Source organism: Heteronotia binoei, chromosome 2, assembly GCF_032191835.1.
Source record: "Heteronotia binoei isolate CCM8104 ecotype False Entrance Well chromosome 2, APGP_CSIRO_Hbin_v1, whole genome shotgun sequence".
Taxonomy (NCBI): Eukaryota; Metazoa; Chordata; class Lepidosauria; order Squamata; family Gekkonidae; genus Heteronotia; species Heteronotia binoei.
The window spans coordinates 100,965,447-100,986,596 of NC_083224.1; the positions used below are offsets into that span (position 1 = coordinate 100,965,447).

General features: G+C 44.5%; 1 protein-coding gene across 1 annotated transcript; it reads left to right on the forward strand.

The window, feature by feature from the left end:
• Positions 1-1,408: 1,408 nt before the first annotated feature.
• LURAP1 (leucine rich adaptor protein 1) lies at positions 1,409-20,720 on the forward strand. Its single transcript, XM_060231756.1, has 2 exons — positions 1,409-1,729; positions 19,690-20,720. Exons 1-2 carry the CDS (start codon positions 1,538-1,540, stop codon positions 20,392-20,394), a joined length of 897 nt encoding a protein of 298 aa, XP_060087739.1. The 5' UTR covers positions 1,409-1,537; the 3' UTR covers positions 20,395-20,720.
• The last annotated feature ends 430 nt before the right edge of the window (positions 20,721-21,150 follow it).

Below are 21,150 nucleotides of genomic sequence, written 5' to 3' on the forward strand. Positions count from 1 at the left end.
CAATACTGGCCATTCCTCTGAAGACTGTGTGGCACTGTGTGGCACTTACATGATTGAAGACATCTTGGTCACATCCACTTGCCTTGGTGAATGCTGAGAAGACTGTGGCTGGTACAGCACATGCTTTGAATATAGAATGTTCCATCCCCAGCTTCTTTAAGAAATGGTAGGTCTTGGACCTTGGGAAAGATGCTTCTCAGACTGAGATACTCACCTCTGCAAGAAGATAATAGACTTGGACCAGGTCCAAACCCTGGTTTCTGTGCCAGCTGCTTCAAAATAGGGTGACCACAGGAATCCCATGACTTTACATTGCTTTAAAAAAGTAACTTCTTAGCAATGCAAACCTATGGGATTTCTAGGGTCACTCCACTTTGAAGCAGTTGGTCTTCAAACTCGGTTTTGGATTAGGCCCCAGCGTATCTCATTTATAGGGCATAGTCTTCAATAGTGTGAGGAAGTATGATTTAGGGTGGTGGAGGCAGCTGTACCTGGTGATGTAGCATTTAAAGTGTCAGATTAGGATCTGGCTATGGATACTTGCTTGGTGATCCTGAGCATAAGAATCTCTCTTAGCCTAAGCTGCCTCATAAAATTGTTGTGAGGATAAAATGGAGGAGGGGAGAACAAGCTGGTTAGGGTCCCTGTTGGAGAGAAAAATAAGATATGAATAGCTAAACTTCACACACACACACACAGAGGTGTGGGGTTTACATCCCACATTTATCCAGGTACTCATCTCCAGTTTAATTTATAAAGTGAAGCAGTTGGCTTTTTGTTGCAAACAGGTGCATGCAGGCTGTACCCGCATTCAGTGTAACATGTCAACAGGACTTAGGGCAGATAATATAGGAGTGTTATGTGGAAGAGATCAAGCACTGGCAATACACGAAGGAGAAGCCTTCAAAGTGAGATTCGGCTGGAGTGTACATTCCCTTGGAACATGTCCCGAATCTACCTGCCCACTGGGGTGACCTATTTTGGATGGCTCTTCACATGTGACAATAAGGTACAAGGAGGGGAGGTGCTTTTATGAGGCGCTTTACGGTAGCTGGCTTGTAGCGGTTGGTTTCTCTGCATCGGGCTTGCCTGTATTCCGGGCAGGTGGGAGAGGCCGGAGCAGAAGGCGCGGCGGGAGAGCCCCAGCGGATCAGCAAGCGCGACCCCTCTCCGGCGACAAGCTGCGCAGGAGCCGTTTGGCAGTCCCGGCTGCTGCATCCCAGAAGCGGCAACTTTGGTAGAGCTTGGATGCTGCTGAGCTCCGGCCGGCTGCCGGCCCGCCCCTGGAAGCTGGTGCACCCAAGGGCAGCCGGCCGGTGCTACGGAGGAGTTTCGTAAGAGACAAATCCTGGATCAAGGCGAGAGCAGCGGGGTCGGCATGACGGGGGAGGGGAGAGCCGGCCTCTTCCTTGCAGGCGCCCGCCCCAGGAGAGCCTGCTGCTAGTTCAGGTCTCCTCACGTCTCTGGCGGGGCGGGAGGAAGGGGATCCCTGCTGCTCCAGGCCGCCCGCAAGGAGGCAGAAAGCAGCCCCGTGGCCATGGAGGTGCCGGCCGGTTGTGCTGACTTCCCCGACCTGAAGGACCTGGAGAGCAAAGTCGGACAGAAGCCCCCAGACGGGCTGCTGCGTTGGCTGCGGGAAGACCCGGCTGCTCATCTTCTCCCCAGCAGCCCCAGCCGCGGCCTGCGCCAAGGACTCGGGGAGAAGATCAAGGCGCTGAAGCTGGAACTGGTGAGTCACGGTCACACACCCCCTCCCCCGCTCCTCAGACTTGCCCCTGGGGTGAATCAGCCCCCGCTGTCTGAAACACCCTTTCAACAGCACTGCCTGGCTGCCCTCCTTGTGTCTGAAGTTCTTTCTGGGACATGAGCTCAGTTCTTTTCCTGCTTATCTCCCCCCACCCCCACCCCGCAAGGGCAGTGCCTCATTCTCTACCCTTGTGCCTGGTCTCCACATCCGCCCTCCTTACCTCCTTTTGCCCAGGTGAGACATCAACACCATTGGGAGGTTCTTGGGCAAGTCCAATCCTCCCCCCTTTCTATGGGACAGAAGCACCTTGCAGTTCTCTTCATGGCTTGCCCTGCAGTGTGGAATAAATCACCCACATTTTTGGTCCCAAATGTTTTTGTGTGTGTTGTGCTCCCTCCTCTTATTTGAAGGGAGGGGACTAATGTTCACCCACTGCTGGAGGTTCTCCACGGACCTTGAGTTTTTCATTCTCCTTCTGATGCATCTGATGATTTAGAGGATGCCTGTGGCAGCTCAGACAACAATCTACCCATTCTTCTCCAAGGTGCACAGCACCACATTTGGTCTTTTGCCACTGCAGATTACAGCAAGGCCAGTGCCACCTCCCCCCCCCCCCGCCCCCATGCTTTCCCACGCCCTCCTGTTATGACAGACCAGCTGTAGACTCTGGGACATTTCTGAGATGCTGGAGGTTGGAAAGCATTCCAGCTTCCAAGCCCAGCATCACAGGCCAGCTCACTCAGGCCCACTCTGTTTAGCTGCACTGCATGGATTTAAATGTGATTTCAGTGGGATCATTTGAAGCAGTTCTATTCAAGTGGCCACTAGAACTAAAGCTGCTTAAATTCCTAACAGATTCTGTTTACATTGAGACAGGCTGAAAACTTATTAAATAGCAAGATTATATATGTTTTTTGTTCTTGAGGAATACATTTGAAGGATGTGAAAACAGTAAGATCAGAGGTGTTTTGATTGTGTGTGCACAAACAAAAACCCAGATAGTTTCCCTGCCTCTTGTATCATATACTTGATTTGGCCAATCAAAGAACCACATTAAGAGATTGCAAATATAGGCTGAGTGGATTTTTCAAGCATCCAGCATCCTCTGAAGATATCATAGGATTTCTTTCTCATGTGTCCAAGTTGCAGCCCATCAGGACTGGATCTCCGTGTTTTTTGAGGAGGGGCAAAATTAAAAAATGGTGCTCCCTTATGGGCTATTCTAACTTATGGTCCCATAGAATACAATGGATTCCATGCCCAATTTGGCTCCCCCACCCACTGTCAGCGCCCGGGGCAAGCACCCCCTTCTGCACCGCCCCCCTAGATCCGGCCTTGCAACCCACTGCATACTTACTTGGGAGGTAGATGCGGGTGGGTAGCCATGGTCGTCCAAAGCAGCAGAACCAAATTTGAGTCCAGTTTCCCTTTTAAGACCAACAAGATGCTATTCAAAGTATAAAAACTTCCATGTGCAAGCAAGTATCTGAAGAAGTGTGCTTGCACACAAAATCTCTTGTTGAATACAATTTTGTTGGCCTTAAAGGTGCCACTGGACTCAAACTTTGTTCTGTTACTTGGGAGGTGTATACTAAACTTTGTCTGGAACCATTCTATGACCTCTTTAGGGCATCCTGACTGCTTTGCAGTTCCAGGCAACTCACTTTCAGTACTACAGCAGATATGAGTGTTCTGGTTGTCCCTCAGGGAAAAATGGATACATGGGAAGGAGTCTCTCCACATCCCAACATCATTTTTCATTCTCTTTACTTTGAAATATCAGATATGCTGGGATCTCCTATGGTGAACTGAATTAAGAGCTAAGAGCACTTTTATTTTATTTCATTTGATATTCTTTGTATTTGTGTGTGTGTATGCATGTGTGCATGCATGCCTGGAAGTCATGGTGACTTCTGGTGACCCTAATGGGGCATGGAGAGTGTTCAGAGAAGTGGCTTGATACAGCCTGCCTCTCCTTCCCAGTCCTGGTATTCCAAGGAGGTCTCCCATACAAGTACTTGCTAACCCAGCCCTGCTTAGCTTACAAGACTCAAAAGAGCTAAGAGCCAGGGCTTTTTTTTTTTTTAAGCAGGAATGCACAGGAACACAGTTCCGGCTGGCTTGGTATCAGGGGATGTGGTCTAGTATGCAAATGAGTTCCTGCTCAGCTTTTTCTACCAAAAAAAGCCCTGCTAAGAGTACTTTTGAGTACAGTGGAGGGGCTAGATGTTGCTAGCTATCTTACTGGAGACGTTTGTAACACACATCCCTCCACAGCCATGACTTCCCCATCTCTTTCACATAGCATTCAGTTCCACCCTATGAATGGAAGCCATAACTCATCCAAGGTGGTTACAGACAAAAATCAATCTAAAGACACTGACACTGGGTCATGATTGCTCAACGACCAACCTCCCCATCACCCATTACCTCAACCTTACAGTTCACTGTTCATTGGCTAGAGTGTTAGACTGGAATATGAGAGGCTGGGTTCAAATGTGCGCTCTGCCATGGAAGCTTGCTGTGTGATCTTGCCCAGTTATACACTCTCAGCCTAACCTACTTCAGAGGGTTGTTGTGAGAATAAAATGAAAATGGGGAGACTATTGTAAGCCACTTTGGATACTCATTGGGGACAAAAGTGGGATATAAATGAAGTAAATAAAAACAAATAAATAAAAAATGGGCACAAAACTCACCAACCATATTGCTAGTAAGAGTCTGTCACAAAGTGGAGTGAGCCATGAGTGGCCTAGCCAACTACATGTCCAAAAGGAATTGTTACTACTGCCAGGCAAGTCAATGAACAGTGAACTGTAAGGTTGAGGTAATGGGTGATGGGGAGGTTGGTCGTTGAGCAATCATGACCCAGTGTCAGTGTCTTTAGATTGATTTTTGTCTGTAACCACCTTGGATGAGTTATGGCTTCCATTCATAGGGTGGAACTGAATGCTATGTGAAAGAGATGGGGTTTTGTCCTTATAAAAGGAGGCACCCCAGGCTGCAATGGTGCAGGGAGAGAGAAGATTCTTAATCTTTTTTCTTCTGGCCATTCCCCACTAAAAACAGCCCCTTTACTTTTTCTGGGAAAACCCTATGCATACTCACTTTTTAAAAACCAAGTGACAGTGAGGAATTTTCAGGAAAAGAAAAGGCATAAGGAACCCCTCCCCCCTGCATTCTGCAATAATGAAAGGTTTTCCTTTAAAGAATTGTAAGATTATATAAGAGATGCAGTTCTGTCTTTAGCCATTATGTTATGCTAGCTGCTACAGTTTCATGAGTTCTATTAACATAAGCAGAGTCATTGCTATTTGCATATACCTGAGATCAGGTGTTATTTCTATGGACTAAAACAGGTGAGCCACCCTAAGCCCATTATAGGGAAGGTGGGATATAAATAACATAAATAAATAAATAAATAAATAAATAAATAAATAAATAAATAAATAAATAAATAAATATTTGTTTTGAGGATTGGCCAATCATCCTGTATGACTGAAGAATGCATATACTTAGGTTTAATTTAGAAAAGCCCAAACAGGAAGCTTGTGCCTGTACTTCATCCTTCAACAAGCAAATCTGTTGCTTGATTGCCATTAATCACTAACTGATATTAAATATTCCCTGCAAAGTGCTTCCTGTGCAAACATTGTTACTGCTCAGTAGTCTTGCAAAGACACCAGGTAGGGATAAATGAAATCCTAGAGCCACTTGTTTTTCTTTCACATTTTTAGTAGGATTTGTTTCTTAAATAATCTGGATCAAAAGCATGCTGAATGCAAAGCACAGAACTGTCAGGGCTCATTTTAATTGCTGTATTCTGGCAAGCCCTCCTTAACATTCGTCTTGTCACTGGAGAGGCAGGCAGGTATGGAGTTGTCGCTGTACAAAAACAGAAGAATGGGGAAAGTCCATAAATGCAGTATTGGGTGTACTTTGCATGTAAAACTCAGTAAACCACTAGATTATCAGTATTCTGTTTGCTTGTTTGGAAGTAAAATTGTGGTGGGCACACTGGGCTATGGATATTCTTGGCTGTCGTAGCAAAAAATCATTATGCTGTAATGAAAAACAATTGGAAGCCTATCTTGGAGATATTCAGAGAGCTTTAGAGCAATTCACTTGAGCTGGGAATAGATATGCCAACAAACCTATGCTTTATAGATACACTGAACATACTCCTCCAGAAAATATATCACATGGACTCTTGAAGTGCGGTGCATAAACCACATCAAGGTTGCATGTGGCCACTTTATGCATGTTGGCTTCAATGAGTTAAAATGATTGAAGTTCAGGTGCATCAGCTTTAACTTTTTCTTGAGGGCACCAAATGGGTCCACCAAGTGCATATGTATTTCTAGTGTGTTTAGAGTAGTTCACATGCATTTGTCAGTAATCCTTAAAACAATGCAGCTGAAGAAGATAGAAGATATTGGATTTATATCCCGCCCTCCACTCCGAAGAGTCTCAGAGCGGCTCACAATCTCCTTTACCTTCCTCCCCCACAACAGACACCCTGTGAGGTGGGTGGGGCTGGAGAGGGCTCTCACAGCAGCTGCCCTTTCAAGGACAACCTCTGCCAGAGCTATGGCTGACCCAAGGCCATCTCAGCAGGTGCAAGTGGAGGAGTGGGGAATCAAACCCGGTTCTCCCAGATAAGAGTCTGCACACTTAACCACTACACCAAACTGGCTCTCCAGCTCTCCAGCTGACAGTCTTCGGGTAATATTTATGAAAAAATATTGCTGACATTGCAGGATATCTTATTGAGGTAGCCAGTTTGCTGATATGCAACTCACATAGAATTGATTTGGTTGAAAGATGTTATTTATTTTCTAAATAAAGCAGAAGAAAATTAAATATATATAAATATATGGAGAGATTATTTTATTTATTTATAGTCCATTTTTCTTACTGAGATTGAAGGCAGATTAAAACCAAAGCAAAAAGGGCAGTCAGGGCTTTTTTTGGTAGAAAAAGCTCAGCAGGAACACATTTAGACTACACCCCCTCCCCACATCACCATTGTTTCAGCAACAATTCATTTGCATATTAGGTCACACCCCAATGACAAATTAGCCAGAACTGTGTTCCTTTGCATTCCTCCTCAAAAAAAAGCCCTGAGGGCAGTATTGTTCAAACAATGCAATGCAACCAGATTGCATGGTTAAGAACAACACACTTGAAACTGGGTACAGTGAGCAGTGCCATGAACTGTCAAAGTTTTCAAAGGCATTACTATAGTCCTAGTCCCTCTACAGAAATATCCTCCTGAATGTTTCCATGTACATGTTCTATGGAATGATAAAAGCATTGGAGCCTTCATGATCTCTTCCAGCTGGCCAATCCATATGGTGAGTGCTGCAACAAAAAAAGGTGAAGATTAATTGAACACATATTGTATATTCAAATATAATAATTAATCAAAACGTAGCCGATGCAATTGATATCGTATCCATAGAATGACATTATTTAATTAAAAGCTCTGTAATCTTTACTGGTCTGCTCATCTTCTTGCATCATTAATAAGTTTTGCCAGATTTATAATTCTGCTAGAGAAAGTGTACTAGAATGCTTTCAATTGCTGGCTGCTATGAGTATCATGGCACTTTTTAGCAATCCCAGTTTAATTAGAAAGTGTGGTATATAATTGCAATAAGTAACCACAAAGCTTTTGTGAAACAGAACTCATGGCAGTGGAAAGGGGGGGGGAGACTTTACATGAAGCAATCCTCTGGAAAGCACTGCATACATTGGCCCTGATCCAATTGTACATGTGTGCAGTAGTCATGACTAAGTATGTGTAGCCACTTCAGACATTTGGCAATTGTACCCATCAGCCATTTGTCAAGGAGCAGGAAAAGGGATGAGCTACTTACAGACCCTGTGCCCTGTCCTCAGTGACAGATAGGTGCTATTGGCCATATTCTGACCAGGCCATGTGCATGGTACATGCCTGGCATGGTACATGCATTCAGGAATTAGCCATATCGCAGCATCCATTTCCACACTGAGCTCTTTATTCTTCTGGGGAGATGCAGGCCAAGCCTACTTCTGGCCTTGTAGTTAAGCTGTCACACATAGAAGTTTTTGATTTGTGATAGAGTGCTCAAAAGCAATTATTTGCACAGTGGTATTATAGAATGTGCTTGACTGGTGCCTGAGGGCAAAGACCCATTGCATTAAGCAACTACATATAGCCACAGTTTGCCCAGATGGCAGTTAGAAATGATTCTCCCTTCTCCCAGTTTTATTCCTGAAACAGTTGTTGATTGCTCTTTTTCAGCTAGTCCATATATAAAAGGTAAGGTTGAGTTGCAGCTCATGGTGACCACATGATGTACCTCATGGGTTTTCAAGGCAAGACATGAGCAGAGATGGTTTGCCATTGCCTTCCTCTGCATTGCAGTCCCAGTTTTTCTTGGTGGCCTCCCATCCAAGTACTAACTGTGGCCAACCATGCTTACCTTCTGATGAGATCAGGTTAGACTGAGCTATTAACATGCAACTAAGTCCTATTGATTCCAATAGGAATTAAATAGGATAGTGATGTTTGCTTTCTGAAGCCTGTGTCTGCTGTCATTCCCAGTTTTCTTCATTGTGTCAAATCTTTCAATATGATGAACTGTTGTGAGATAACCCTCAGTCTCATCTCCCACATCACAGGTTTTACTTGCTTTTCTTTTCCAGTAGCATCAGTTGTATTCCTAAATGTCATGCTTTCCAAAACTACAGAAATGTCTTCCCTGGCATTTTTTTAAAAAAAGAACTTCTTTTGCAGATTCATTTGAAGTAATTCAGCTTTCACAGAATTCAACAGCTCCTCAGTAATACTATAACAGTGTTCTATTTAGTGAGCATCTTCTGTTGAAACTGGAAGTGTTTATGCAATAATCTGCTCTTAGAGTCATTTGGTTTCCTTATTAAGTTTATCAGTATGGGTTTCTGATAACTCTAGATTCCCCCCTCCCATCTTTGGTATAGATGATAAAACATAGGCATCTCTTGATAGCTTTGTAGGGCACATCTGTGCCGAGGTATTGATGAAACCCAGATGGGTATACCCCTGCTGTCCAGATATAGCAGACTTTTCAGATTAGCCTCTCTCACTGTCTGCACTGCAAACTGAGCAACTGACTGAATCCAGGCATGACATTGAGTTCCATCTGTGCCACATTTTCTTTAAATCCATAGCAATTAAGTCTTAGCTTGTTTTTCAGAAGACACATGTTTTTAAAAGATGCTCACAAATAATAGAAATGGTGCTTCTAAAGAACAGTTCTGAATCCTGTCCCAGCCCCCGCATGCTGCTCTTCATCTGACTCCAAGATGTACACGTTCATTCTGCTCATTGGGAAATGCAAATACAAAAGGGTCACAGCTCTTTAAAGAACACCTGCTGGATGTTTATTTGATTTTTTTGAAAATTCAGAAATAGAACTATAACTTTGTGCAATGGGATCTGTGTCATGTAGACCAACCATTTGTTCTTTAGTCTTTTCCTGAAGTTTTTTTAATGCTTCCTGCACAAGTGTTTGCTTAGACACAATTCATCCATCTGTTCATTCAGACTTCCCCTTTCTGAAAGCTATCCATACAATTGTGATAGAAATATAAACTTGTCATTGTACCCCCCCCCCCAGCCTTTGTGTAATGAATTGAAAGGTACAACCCAAAGCCAGCTGTAGAGAATGCTCAAAAGAAACACACTCATGGTTAGTCTTCTCTGATTCCTGCTAAGCTCCTGTACAGGCACCATGACCAATTTCCAATTCCTAGAGTTGTGGATCTCCTTTTCTTTTGATCAAACAAACTCATGTACAGCATCTGATACCATAAGGAAGATACAAAGCAATCACTTGTACAAGAAACAGAGTTGAGCTGCCTTTAATTTATTTCATCTTCTGGATGTAAACATTTATAATAAATAATAATAATAATATTTAATTTGTATCCCACCCTCCCCGCCAAAGCAGGCTCAGAGCGGCTCACATAGCAAAGCATAATATACAACATTTCAACAGTTAAAACAAAGTGTTTACAGAACATATGACAAATCATATATACATGTTATTATACATTAAAACCATCTAATTAAAGGCATCAAATTAGTTTGGTGCTAAAATCTCGGTGTTACCCATCTTACAGTTTTTCCGTGGCGACGGCATTCCTTCTACAGTAGACTCCACATTAAGTAAAAGCCAGCTGAAAGAGAGTAGTCTTGCAGGCCCTGTGGAACTGGGCAAGGCTCTGCAAGGCCCGCACCTTCTCTGGTAATTGGTTCCACCAGTGGGGAGCTGTAATCGAGAAGGCCCTTTCCTTGGTGACTTTCAGTCTGGCCTCCTTCAGCCCAGGGATTGCCAATAGATTTTTAGAACCAGATTGTAGTACCCTCTGGGGAGTATATGGGGAGAGACAGTCCCTAAGGTAGACAGGTCCTCGGCCATATAGGGCTTTAAAGGTAATAACCAGCACCTTGTAACGAATCCGGTACACTATTGGCAGCCAGTGCAGTACCTGCAGCCTCGACTGTATGTGCTCCCACCTAGGGAGCCCAAATAACAGCCTGGCTGCCGCATTCTACACTAGCTGCAATTTCCGGGTTCGGCACAGGGGCAGCCCCATGTAGAGAGCATTACAGCAGTCCAACCTCGAGGTGACCGTTGCATGGATCACTGTTGCAGGTTGTCACGCTCCAGGAAGGGGGCCAACTGCCTCACCCACCTAAGATGAAAAAAGGCGGATTTAGCAGTGGCTGCTATCTGGGCCTCCATTGACAAGGCAGGCTCCAGCAGCACCTCCAAGCTGTTGACCTTGTGCGCCATTTTCAATGGTGCACCGTCAAACATTGGTAGGGGGATTTCCCTTTCTAGACTGCCACGGTTCAGGCAAAGGACCTCTGTCTTCGCTGGATTCAACTTCAACCTACTCATCCTGAGTCATCCTGCCACAGCTTGCAACGCCAGGTCCAGATTTTCTGGAACGCAGTCAGGCCGGCCGTCCATCAGTAGATACAGTTGGGTGTCATCAGCATATTGATGACAACCCAACCCGTACATCTGGGCAATCTGGGCAAGGGGGTGCATGTAGATGTTGAATAACATCAGGGAGAGCACCGCCCCCTGTGGAACTCCACAATTAAGTGGGTGCCTCTGGGACAGTTCACCCCCAGTCGCCACCCTTTGTCCTCAACCATCAAGGAAAGAGGAAAGCCATTGCAAGGCCAACCCCTGAATCCCCGCGTCGGTGAGGTGGCGGGTCAGTAACTGATGGTCGACCGTATCAAACTTAGCTGCTAGGTCTAACAACATCAGCACCGCCGAGCCGCCTCAATCCAGATGCCGCTGGAGGTCATTCACCAGGGCAACCAGCACTGTCTCCGTCCCAAGACCTGGGCGAAAGCCAGACTAGTGCGGGTCTAAAATGGAAGCGTCATCCAGAAAACTCTGCAACTAACGCTACTGCCCTCTCAATAATTTTACCCAAAAAGGGTAAGTTTGAGACTGGCCAATAATGTGCCAATTCGGCTGGATCTGATGTAGCCTTTTTCAGGAGAGGGCGGACCACAGCCTCTTTAAGAAGTGTTGGAAAAAGCCCTTCTGAGAGGGATCTATTTACGATGTCCCATCTAAGCTCCCTCTGGCAAGCTTTAATTAGCCAGGAGGGGCATGGGTCCAGATCACAAGTTGTTAGGCATAAAGTGGAGAGGATTCTGTCAACTTCCTCCAAGCTGAGCATGTCAAAGCGATCCAGAACTGGTCCAGAAGACAAGCACGGGGCCTCAAGTTTACATACTGTATCCAATGTGGTGGGGAGGTTGTGGCGGAGCGACGAGATCTTATCTGCAAAATTTTTTTGCAAAAGTCTCACAGCCTATCTCCAATTCCCTAGCATTTGGCCTGCCTTGCGGCAGTGTTGTAAGATTCCAAATTGTTCTAAGCAATTGTGCCGGGCGCAAATTTGCAGATGCAATCTTGACCGCAAAGTAAGTCTTCTTTGTGGCTTTGACTGCTATCTCATAGGACCTCATAAACTCTCTATAAGATGTTCTAGTCGCTTCATCTCGAGTACACCGCCATTGCCTCTCTAACCATCTGAGCCCTCGTTTCAGCTGCTGCAACTCCGGGGTATACCATGGAGCCAGCTTAACACAAGGGTGCAGAGGGCGCCAAGGTGCAATCTCATCAATGACTCTGGAGAGCCAGCCCTACCAAGACTCAATCAGGTCATCAAGAGACGTGCCAGGGGGCCAGGGATCCTGTAGAGCCATTTTGAACTGCTCAGGGTCCATCAGACTCTGCAGGCAAGCCAAAATAAGCTCGCCGCCCAAACGGGCTTAGGGTGGGACATCCACACGAGCCTTAAGAGCAAAATGGTCCGACCATGGCACCGCCTCAGCAGTAATATTGTCCACCAGAACCCCAGCTGCAAAGATCAAATCTAACATGTGCTCCACCTGGTGAGTGGGCGATGCAATAAATTGGGAGAGCCCCAGTGTCGCCATGGATGACACCAGGTCCATCGCCTGACTGGAGGCCATGTTGTCAGCATGGACATTGAAGTCACCCAGGATCACAAGCCTTGGGTACTCCAATGCCCAACCTGCTACAGCCTCCATCAGGAATGGTAAGGTGCTGGATGGTGTGTTAGGCGAACGGTACACCAGCCATATCCCAAACGTCCCATGCCAGACCGGCACATTCAATACCGTTGATTTCTGGGGCCAGGAGAGCCCAAAAGGAGTAAGCCTCTCATATGAATAGAGCCACCCCTCCCCCCCCACCCGCTAGTCCGTGATTGGTGAAAGACTGAGTATCCCGGGGGAGCCATTTGGGAGAGGGCTACAGTCTCTCCCTCTCGTACCCAGGTCTCAGTCACGCAAGCCAGGTCCATGTCCTGTTCGAGCAAAAACTCTCGGAGGACCGTGGTCTTGTTGTTTATGGACCTGGCATTGCATAACACCAATGACGGAGGCGAGTAATTCAACCTGACCCCACTACCTTTCACCGTCGGGATGGGACACAGACTGGAAGGTGGTTGAGCACAATCTTGTCTCAGCCTCCTTCCCTTATACTGATGTCTGTTCCCACCATCATACCTTCCCCTCCCCAGGAGTACTGGAATCCCCAGGCCAATCATCTCCCACTGGTCTCTGCTTCAGCCTCAGCCCAATGTCAAAGAGCACAACTCACATCCTGTAATTAACTTCCCAACCCTCTCCGTCCTTGCTAATCTAATTCCCTTAATTTATCAGTATCTGCCACTTCTAAAGTTATCTAACCAATTAAACCCAACCCACAGTCTCCCTTTTAAATTAATTAGCTAAAAATATTTAGATTAATTCTAATGGCTATTAATTATAAGAAACCCTCACCAACAATAGTACTCAATTAATTTGCCAGAAATATTATATTTTATCAGATAGCCAATTAGTTAATTGATAAATTCATCTACAAATTAGTTAACCAACAGTCCATCGTTTTATCAGGTAAAATTCAATCCTTATAAATTAGCAGCTTGGAGGCAGTTGGAGGTAGGTGTTATGACAAGATAAAGTGCTGCTGTGCCTCTATAGTGCAGATGTTGTATGGAATGTCCTCAAAGTGCAATTGTGCAGAGCAGGGTCCCCAGTTCTTCAAAGTGTGATTCTGCAAAGCAGGGTCCCCAGTTCTTCATCCTTTCCTGCATAGGTTTTTTGGCCCATCAGCCCCCTGCACAGCTTAGCAGACCCGGGAGGGTAAGGCCCCCCTCGTGCCTTCTCGCTGCACAATCAAGGACCCAGAAGCTCTGCTAGCAGCAGCGACAGCAGATCTGGCCAGCACCCAGATGACTGCTTGTAGTATTCCCAGCCGGGGTCAGAGCCCAGATGGTTGCTTGTAGTATTCCCTGCCGGGATAGGAGTCACAACGGCAGCCGACTACCACCACTGGAGAGGTGCTGATTGAATTGCGGCGGATAGAAGTGCTGCTTTCATGGCTGCCCAGGAGCTCTCTGTTGCTTCCCCAACACCTTGTCTGGCAGTCCGGCCGCCACTGATATCTCCTCTCCGATGCCCCACAGCTGAGCACGCTCTCCAGCGTCCGGCCAGCGCTCGGCTCACTACTCGGCCCTGCTTGGCCCTGCTCATTTCTCGGCCCTGCTTGGCCCCACCTACACTCCAGACCACGGTCACAGCAGCCCTCCACATCAGTGCCAGGTCCAGCTTGCTGGAACAGTGAGCAGTGCTTTTGTCTCTTTAGGGAGCTGAGAGCCCACCAAGTTCTTAAATTTCATACCGCACCTTCCCCTAGCAGCATATTATCCAGTCCGCCCTTTGAAACTGCAAATGCAGGGTGTGCTAGGCGTAGATAGTTTTCTTTTTACAGGAGCCCTAGCACCATAATTAAATATATTTATAGTATTAGGGGGCACACCTAGAAAACCTGCATTTTTGGATCAGCACCAGAAATTACAATTGCTGTAGAAAATAGAGATATCATCCTAGCATTCACAAGCTAATGTAAATGTAGCTACGAGACCTGACTCCATCAGGGTTCCGAGTCATGCGTGCCTGAGAATTTAATAACATGTGTATACATGTATTTGATTTTCAAGTGTTCACTGCAGGAAGCAGCAATACAGGAGAGCCAGTTTGGTGTAGTGGTTAAGTGTGCGGACTCTTATCTGGGAGAACTGGGTTTGATTCCCCACTCCTCCACTTGCACCTGCTGGAATGGCCTTGGGTCAGCCATAGCTCTGGCAGAGGCTGTCCTTGAAAGGGCAGCTGCTGTGAGAGCCCTCTCCAGCCCCACCCACCTCACAGGGTGTCTGTTGTGGGGGAGGAAGGTAAAGGAGATTGTGAGCCGCTCTGAGACTCTTCGGAGTGGAGGGCGGGATATAAATCCAATATCTTCTTCTTCTTCATCTAGTTGTGTTTTTTGTATGTATTTACACAACATTAAATACCTGTGCCTAAGAATCCCGATTAGGCAGGTTCCCAAAGGTGTCTCCACAGATATTTAAAACCCTATTTACATGTGTGCACTGCATTCTAACTTTATGTAGTTGTATGGGAAGTGCTGTTGCTTCCTGCAGCTTTCATAATATTCAGAAGTGCCCTCAACTGATGGATTTTTTATGTTCTGAATTTGCCTTTGTTGGCCTCTGGTGCTCCAAGATCTTTAGCCACAAACATTCCTCCGGTTTGTTTTCACTTGTAGCTACGCCCTGTTGGATCTGTTCCCCTCTGTCCATGGTGCTCATATGCCTCATGAACTTGCTCAATGGCATCCGGTCCAACTGGAATCATTTAGCAACGGCACAGTCTTTGAATACAGTCTAATAAATCATACTTTTAAAAACAAGTCCTTTGCTAGTCTTTCAAGTTCCTTGCCTCTCTTCTGTCCTTTATGACTGCATCATGCTGGCAACATTCAAGAGCAAACATGTCATACAGATGTGAATGCTTTGGCAGATCTGAGTTTCTTCTACTAAAAACATAGGCCTCATTCATGTAGACAAGTGGCTGCTTTAAAAGCCATCTTGGACAATGCTCTTCACCAGGAACTATTTGGCCTCTTACTAAAATCCTGATATTCACCATGTCAACATAGAAGGAGCTCTAGGAAGGGAAGATTTGTGGTTGTGTGATGAAAATGGCAACTTTGGCATGGTGAAAGCTACAGTCAAATTCTTCCCACATGCAGGGAGCAGCCTTGCATACCATTTATAGCAATAAAATTCTGTCATCTGGTGCCTTTCTGTAATGACAACCAAAATTTATTTATTTATATATCAGATTTATATCCCACCCTCCCCCAACAGGCTCAGGGCAGCTAACAACAGTTTAAAAACACTAGCAATTTACAAACATATTAAAATTAGATATATAAAAACATTTCCATACATATTAAAAATCCAAGATGGCAACTTCTGATTTCCATTATATTAGTTCAGTGAGATTGTCGGTGCTGAAGGTAATAGCCACCTCTCCCTAACCATTAAAGGCGAGTTTGAATAGTTCGGTCTTACAGGCCCTGTGGAACTATGGCAGGTCCCGCAGGGCCCTGATGTTTTCAGGGAGGGCATTCCACAAAGTGGGGGCTATTACCGAGAACGCTCTGGCTCTAGTGCTGGTCAATCAAGCTTCTTTTGGTCCAGGGATCTTAAGGAGATTTTGAGACCCTGAATGTAGTGCTCTCTGGGGAATTATGGGGAAAGGCGGTCCCAAAGGTAAACAGGTCCCAGGCCATATAGGGCTTTAAAGGTTATAACCAGCACCTTGAAGCGAATCTGGAATGCCACAGGCAACCAATGTAACGCTTTCAACGCAGGTTGAATGTGCTCCCGTACAGGTAGCTCCATTAACAACCTGGCTGCTGAGTTTTGCACCAGTTGCAGCCTCCGAAGTTGAGCCAAGGGCAGCCCCATGTAGGGGGCATTACAGTAGTCTATTCTCGAGGTGACCGTTGCATGGATCACTGTTGCCAAGTCGTTGCGCTCCAGGTATGGAACCAACTGCCTTATTCGCCTAAGATGGTAGAATGTGGATTTGGCAGTGGCTTATATCTGGGCCTCCATTGTCAAAATGAAAGTGAGAGATTAACAGATTCACATTCATAGGCTGGAGAGTCTTTACATTGGATGAATGGAAATGTTTTTCATATGCCAACCGTACAAGGAGCATAAAGCTTTCAGTTTTTGGGTGCATCCACAAAATAAATAAAGACCAAACTAAAGGATGGACTTTCAGATTCAACTATTATTAGGAAGTAATGGCATCATCTAGGATTTTCTGTAAGGACATTTAGTGATTTCCTAACATGATCATTCTCAACAATGCTGTGAGTTAGGTTCTTTTCTGTTATGAAAAATAGTATGTTCTAATTCTTGATCTAAAGGGAGCATCACATGTCTGCTTGGCATTATAAATCTGCCTGAAGAGCTATGTGGGTCCTAGTTTTCTGGGGGAAAGGCAGGCTTATAATTTTTCACTTTAATTACAAGCCTCAAGGGCAAGAACCATCAACATTTTAATTAATGTGATCTTTGCTTCTAGCAAAACCAAACATACTTTCCCCTTGTCAGTCCTTTCCACTGAGTATTCCTTTCATTTGTCTTGTTTTTTTCTTCTGGTTGAGAGCTGTAGTTATATGGAGATTTCGTATGTTGCCTCTCCTCCAGTTCTTCAAGAGCAAACAAACATTTTTCTGTAACCCAAGGATTTATGCGGTCTGTGCTCTGCATTATAGATGCAACTAAACCTTTATAGAGGCAGAATATAATTCCAATGAAGGATGTATATCTGGTCTCTCTTTTAGGACAGATGGTCTCCTTTTTGGTGGGATATCAGAGCATGATTCTGCTACTCAAACAGAAAACATCACAGTCAAGTTCAGAAGCTGAGTCATCACACTCAGATTAACTGAGCAACCAACACTAAAACAGAATGAAAGGGTATAATTTTTGCTGTTGTCTAGTGCCCCATTAGAAAGAACAGAATGTCACAAATGTATGTGGTCTACCCCTACCATTAATAAGAGCTCCCATTTGTTAGCATTGCTTTGGGAATGCAATTGCAAGACCACAGTCATAAGCATAGTCAACAGAAGATAAAGGCTCAATCCTAAGGACATTTCCCTAGGAGAAAGCCCCACTTCCATGAATAACATGAAATTTACTTCTGAGTAGATCTACTTAGAATTGCTCCCTGAACGCCTGGGACTGAAATAACCTAGTTGGTTAAAATGTAACATTCTCAGAATGTGTGTTCTATTAAAACTCCAATAAAATTGTTCACGGTGTTGCATATACAGAGAGAAAGAAGAAAGGCTCTGACACCTGAATAGAGCCAGGAGAAAAATGCAGAAATAAACAAAGCTCAGAGTGATAAGGCACAGGACTGGGCAGGATTTAACTCCCCTAATGCATGTACTCAGTTTTCTTAAAAATGGACCTCCTCAGTTTGTACTTCCTTTACAATTAAATGGGAGGTTGTCTGTATTTTTCATGATCAGGACTATGAACATCTGCAGGGGCAGGGGATATGTTTTGGAGAAAAGAGTACAGGAGTCCCTCTTGAGCAAGTACATGAGCAAGTTAAAGATATCTGCGAAAGGAAACAGCTAAGGGGTATAACATAAACTGACCCCATGGGACTAAGGTTCTTGTACCTGGAACTTGACAGGGATTGGAATGGTTTGCTCTCAGGCTATGTTCCCAGCTGGTTCTGGTTCTGCAAGAAGGTGGGCAAGGGCCAAGTTCTGCGCCAACACTTCTGCATTCAGTGGCTCTTATTTCAGATAATTGCAATAGGAGAATCCATGTCGCTCACAAAGGGTTAAAATGGACGGATATACTTCTTCCGTGAAGATCTTAAACACTGGCACTCCTCAGGGATGTGTCTTGAGTCCACTTCTTTTCACTATTTATACGTCTGATTGTGCTTCTAGTAGTCTGAGTAACAAAATCATTAAGTATGCAGATGATATAACGTTAGTGGGGCTCATCTCTGAGAATGATGAGTCTGCGTATAGGAGGGAAGTTCATCAGCTGTCCCTTTGGAGTAAAGTAAATAATCTTATTTTTAATGTAAATAAGACAAAGGAAATCATAGTGGATTACAGGAAGAGTAGTCTGGATTTTCAGCCATTGTTTATTGATGGTGTTATGGTAGAACAGGTGACAGAATGGAAGTTTTTGGGAATTACTATGAAACAGGATCTAACATGGGGGGCAAATACTTCAGCTCTAGAGAAAAAGGCCCAGCAACGACTATACTATTTAAGACTCTTAACATCACAAAAACTGTCAGGGAGTCTGCTGGTTGCCTTTTATCGTAGTTCCATTGAGAGCATTATATCTTATTGTCTCTGCGTGTGGTTTGGGAGCTGCACGGAAGCAGAGAGAAGGGTGCTCCAAAGAGTGATGGTAAGAGCACAGAAGATTTGTGGATGCTCTCTCCCCTCATTGGTGGATCTGTATAATATGGGATGTAAAAGGAAGATACAAATGATCTTAAAGGACCCTTCACATCTGGGCCACTTGCTATTTGAGATCTTACCATCGGGCAGACGATATAGAGTGTTGAAGGCTAAGACAAATAGATTTAAGGGCAGCTTCTATCCAAGTGCTGTGGTTAGGCTAAATGCACGGCTATGAATGGTTATTTGTTTTAGATGTAGGCTAAATGTAGGGTTATGAATGGTTATTTGTTTTAGATGTATTTAAATGGTTTATGTATATGTTTTTTCTTTAGTGTTGATGTGTTGGTATGTTTGTGGAAGAGCACCTCATTTCGTTGCTCTCATTTTCCTTTTTTGAGAACAATGACAATAAATCTATCTATCTATCTATCTATCTATCTATCTATCTATCTATCTATCTATCTATCTATCTATCTATCTATCTATCTATCTATCTATCTATCTATCGATCTATCGATCTATCGATCTATCGATCTATCGATCTATCGATCTATCTATCATCTAGTCTCATTCAAGTCTGGATGGCAGCCAACATATTTCACAATGACTTGACCTGTTTGTGTCTTATGCACATGAAAGCCATCTTTTCCTTTTTAGGTCTCTCCACTTCACAGTGTTACTTACTAAAATGTATGTTACTTCTGTCATTGTCAACATGCCAGTTGTTGACCCATGCCGCCTCCAGGTGATGCTTCTTGTGAATTGTAGTAAAGGTAATGAGAAATTCTTCTTTGTCATTTGTGTTCAGGAAGGTGTGGGAAAAGACCCTGGGTTACATCTAGGTGGTCCAGTGCCAAGAACAAGTTGAGATGGTATTTTTACTATCATTATTATTGCCAAAATTCTTTGACAATTCTCCTTGGAAGCACTGTGCCATTGTATTTGAGTTCAGTAAATTCAGTCAGGGAACTTATTTGATAACACTGGCAGCTAATGTCCTTGACCATATCCTAAATTTCCTCTCTTCTTCCATAGGCCTACTTGAGAGCAATAGATATCAAGATCCTGCAGCAGTTAATGGCTGTGAATGAAGGTATTGAGGCAGTCAAGTGGCTACTAGAAGAGAAAGGAATGCTGACCAGCCACTGCAGCAGCCTCACCAGCAGCCAATACAGCCTGGTAGAGAGTCAAGAGACATCTCGGCGGGGCAGCTGGAACAGCCTTCAAGACCCCAATGACAAGTTGGATAGTATCTCCATTGGCAGCTATTTGGACACACTTGCTGATGATATGGATGAGTATGGACAAGGCTCTGGTATAGAGCCTATGATGACGTCCACACCAGGCATACCAGTGGCCAGAGTTGAAAAGACTGACCCAGACCAGGCCCTTCCTACAAAGATGTTAATCAAAGAACAGGACAAAAGCAAAGGGGATCAGGAGAAAGCCCATAGTTTGGTTAAAAACCAAGGAGTTAGTGAGCAAAACAAAACTGCCGGACAGCCACCAGCAGTAACCAATGGGGTTTTGGGCAGACGAATTCCAGAGCTGGAGCAGGACGCTGAGGCTAAATTCACTTCCGCAGTTGCAGATACACCAACTAAAGGTAGCCCTGCAGCAAGAGCCTTCAGAAACAAAACAGTTGACTTGGAGAACTGCAAGTTGAACAGCAGGTTGTACCTGGAATATGATGCTCATTGGCAGTGGGTTCAGTCTCAAGATGATGTGACGTTCTTGTAGCCTGCAGGATCTTCTGTCTAGATTATCAGCTATAGATTCAGGGCCTCTTAAAAAAAGTCGTTTGCACTTTTGACTTGAAGCACTACTGTTCTTGCCAAAATGTCAGTTTTTGCTGACTAAGTAGGCTGGGTGGAACACAATATGTGGTATTAATCTTCTTTGAAATGCCATTAATCTTCCCCAAAATGGTGTCATATCAAGTGATGGCATATCTCTGAGGGAGAAGTCCTATGGCTTCCTATTGTCACATCCCTTAGCCTTGTGCAATAATGGAAGAGTCACCACTTTCTGTAGATGTGTGGTCAATAAATTGCACATAGCTGTTTCTTGACATGTGTTAATACTCAAGCATTTGAGAAGCATGTTCACCCTTGATGGTAATAGAGAAAGACTATCATTTGTTCGTGAAACAACATGTTTTTACATTCATTTTTTTCTCTTCATGGTAACTGAGAATTTTTCTAGGCTTTGTTAACAGTATTTTCATTTTTCGTTATTGTTAGTGTGGAACCCATTTCATTATTGTTAGTGTGGAAGTGGGATTATCTCCATTTCCATTTGGTTTAAGAAAGGAGTGGAGGAGAGAGACTGCACAATTTTGTTCATCTCAGTCACTTGATGACCATCCCTCACCCCTTTGAGCAAGCTTGCTAGGCCCCAGCCCTTGTCCTAAGTTTGGAACTATAGGATTGTCTTTGACCTTGTGCTAAACTGTATACACACCCTGAGTGCTTCCAGTGTTCAATATAATATCAG

Coding starts and splice junctions, on each gene's coding strand:
- LURAP1 (XM_060231756.1), top strand. CDS start 1,538: ATGGAGGTGCCGGCCGGTTGTGCTGACTTCCCCGACCTGAAGGACCTG. Junction 1,730..19,689: donor AGGCGCTGAAGCTGGAACTG/GTGAGTCACGGT, acceptor CTTCTTCCATAG/GCCTACTTGAGAGCAATAGA.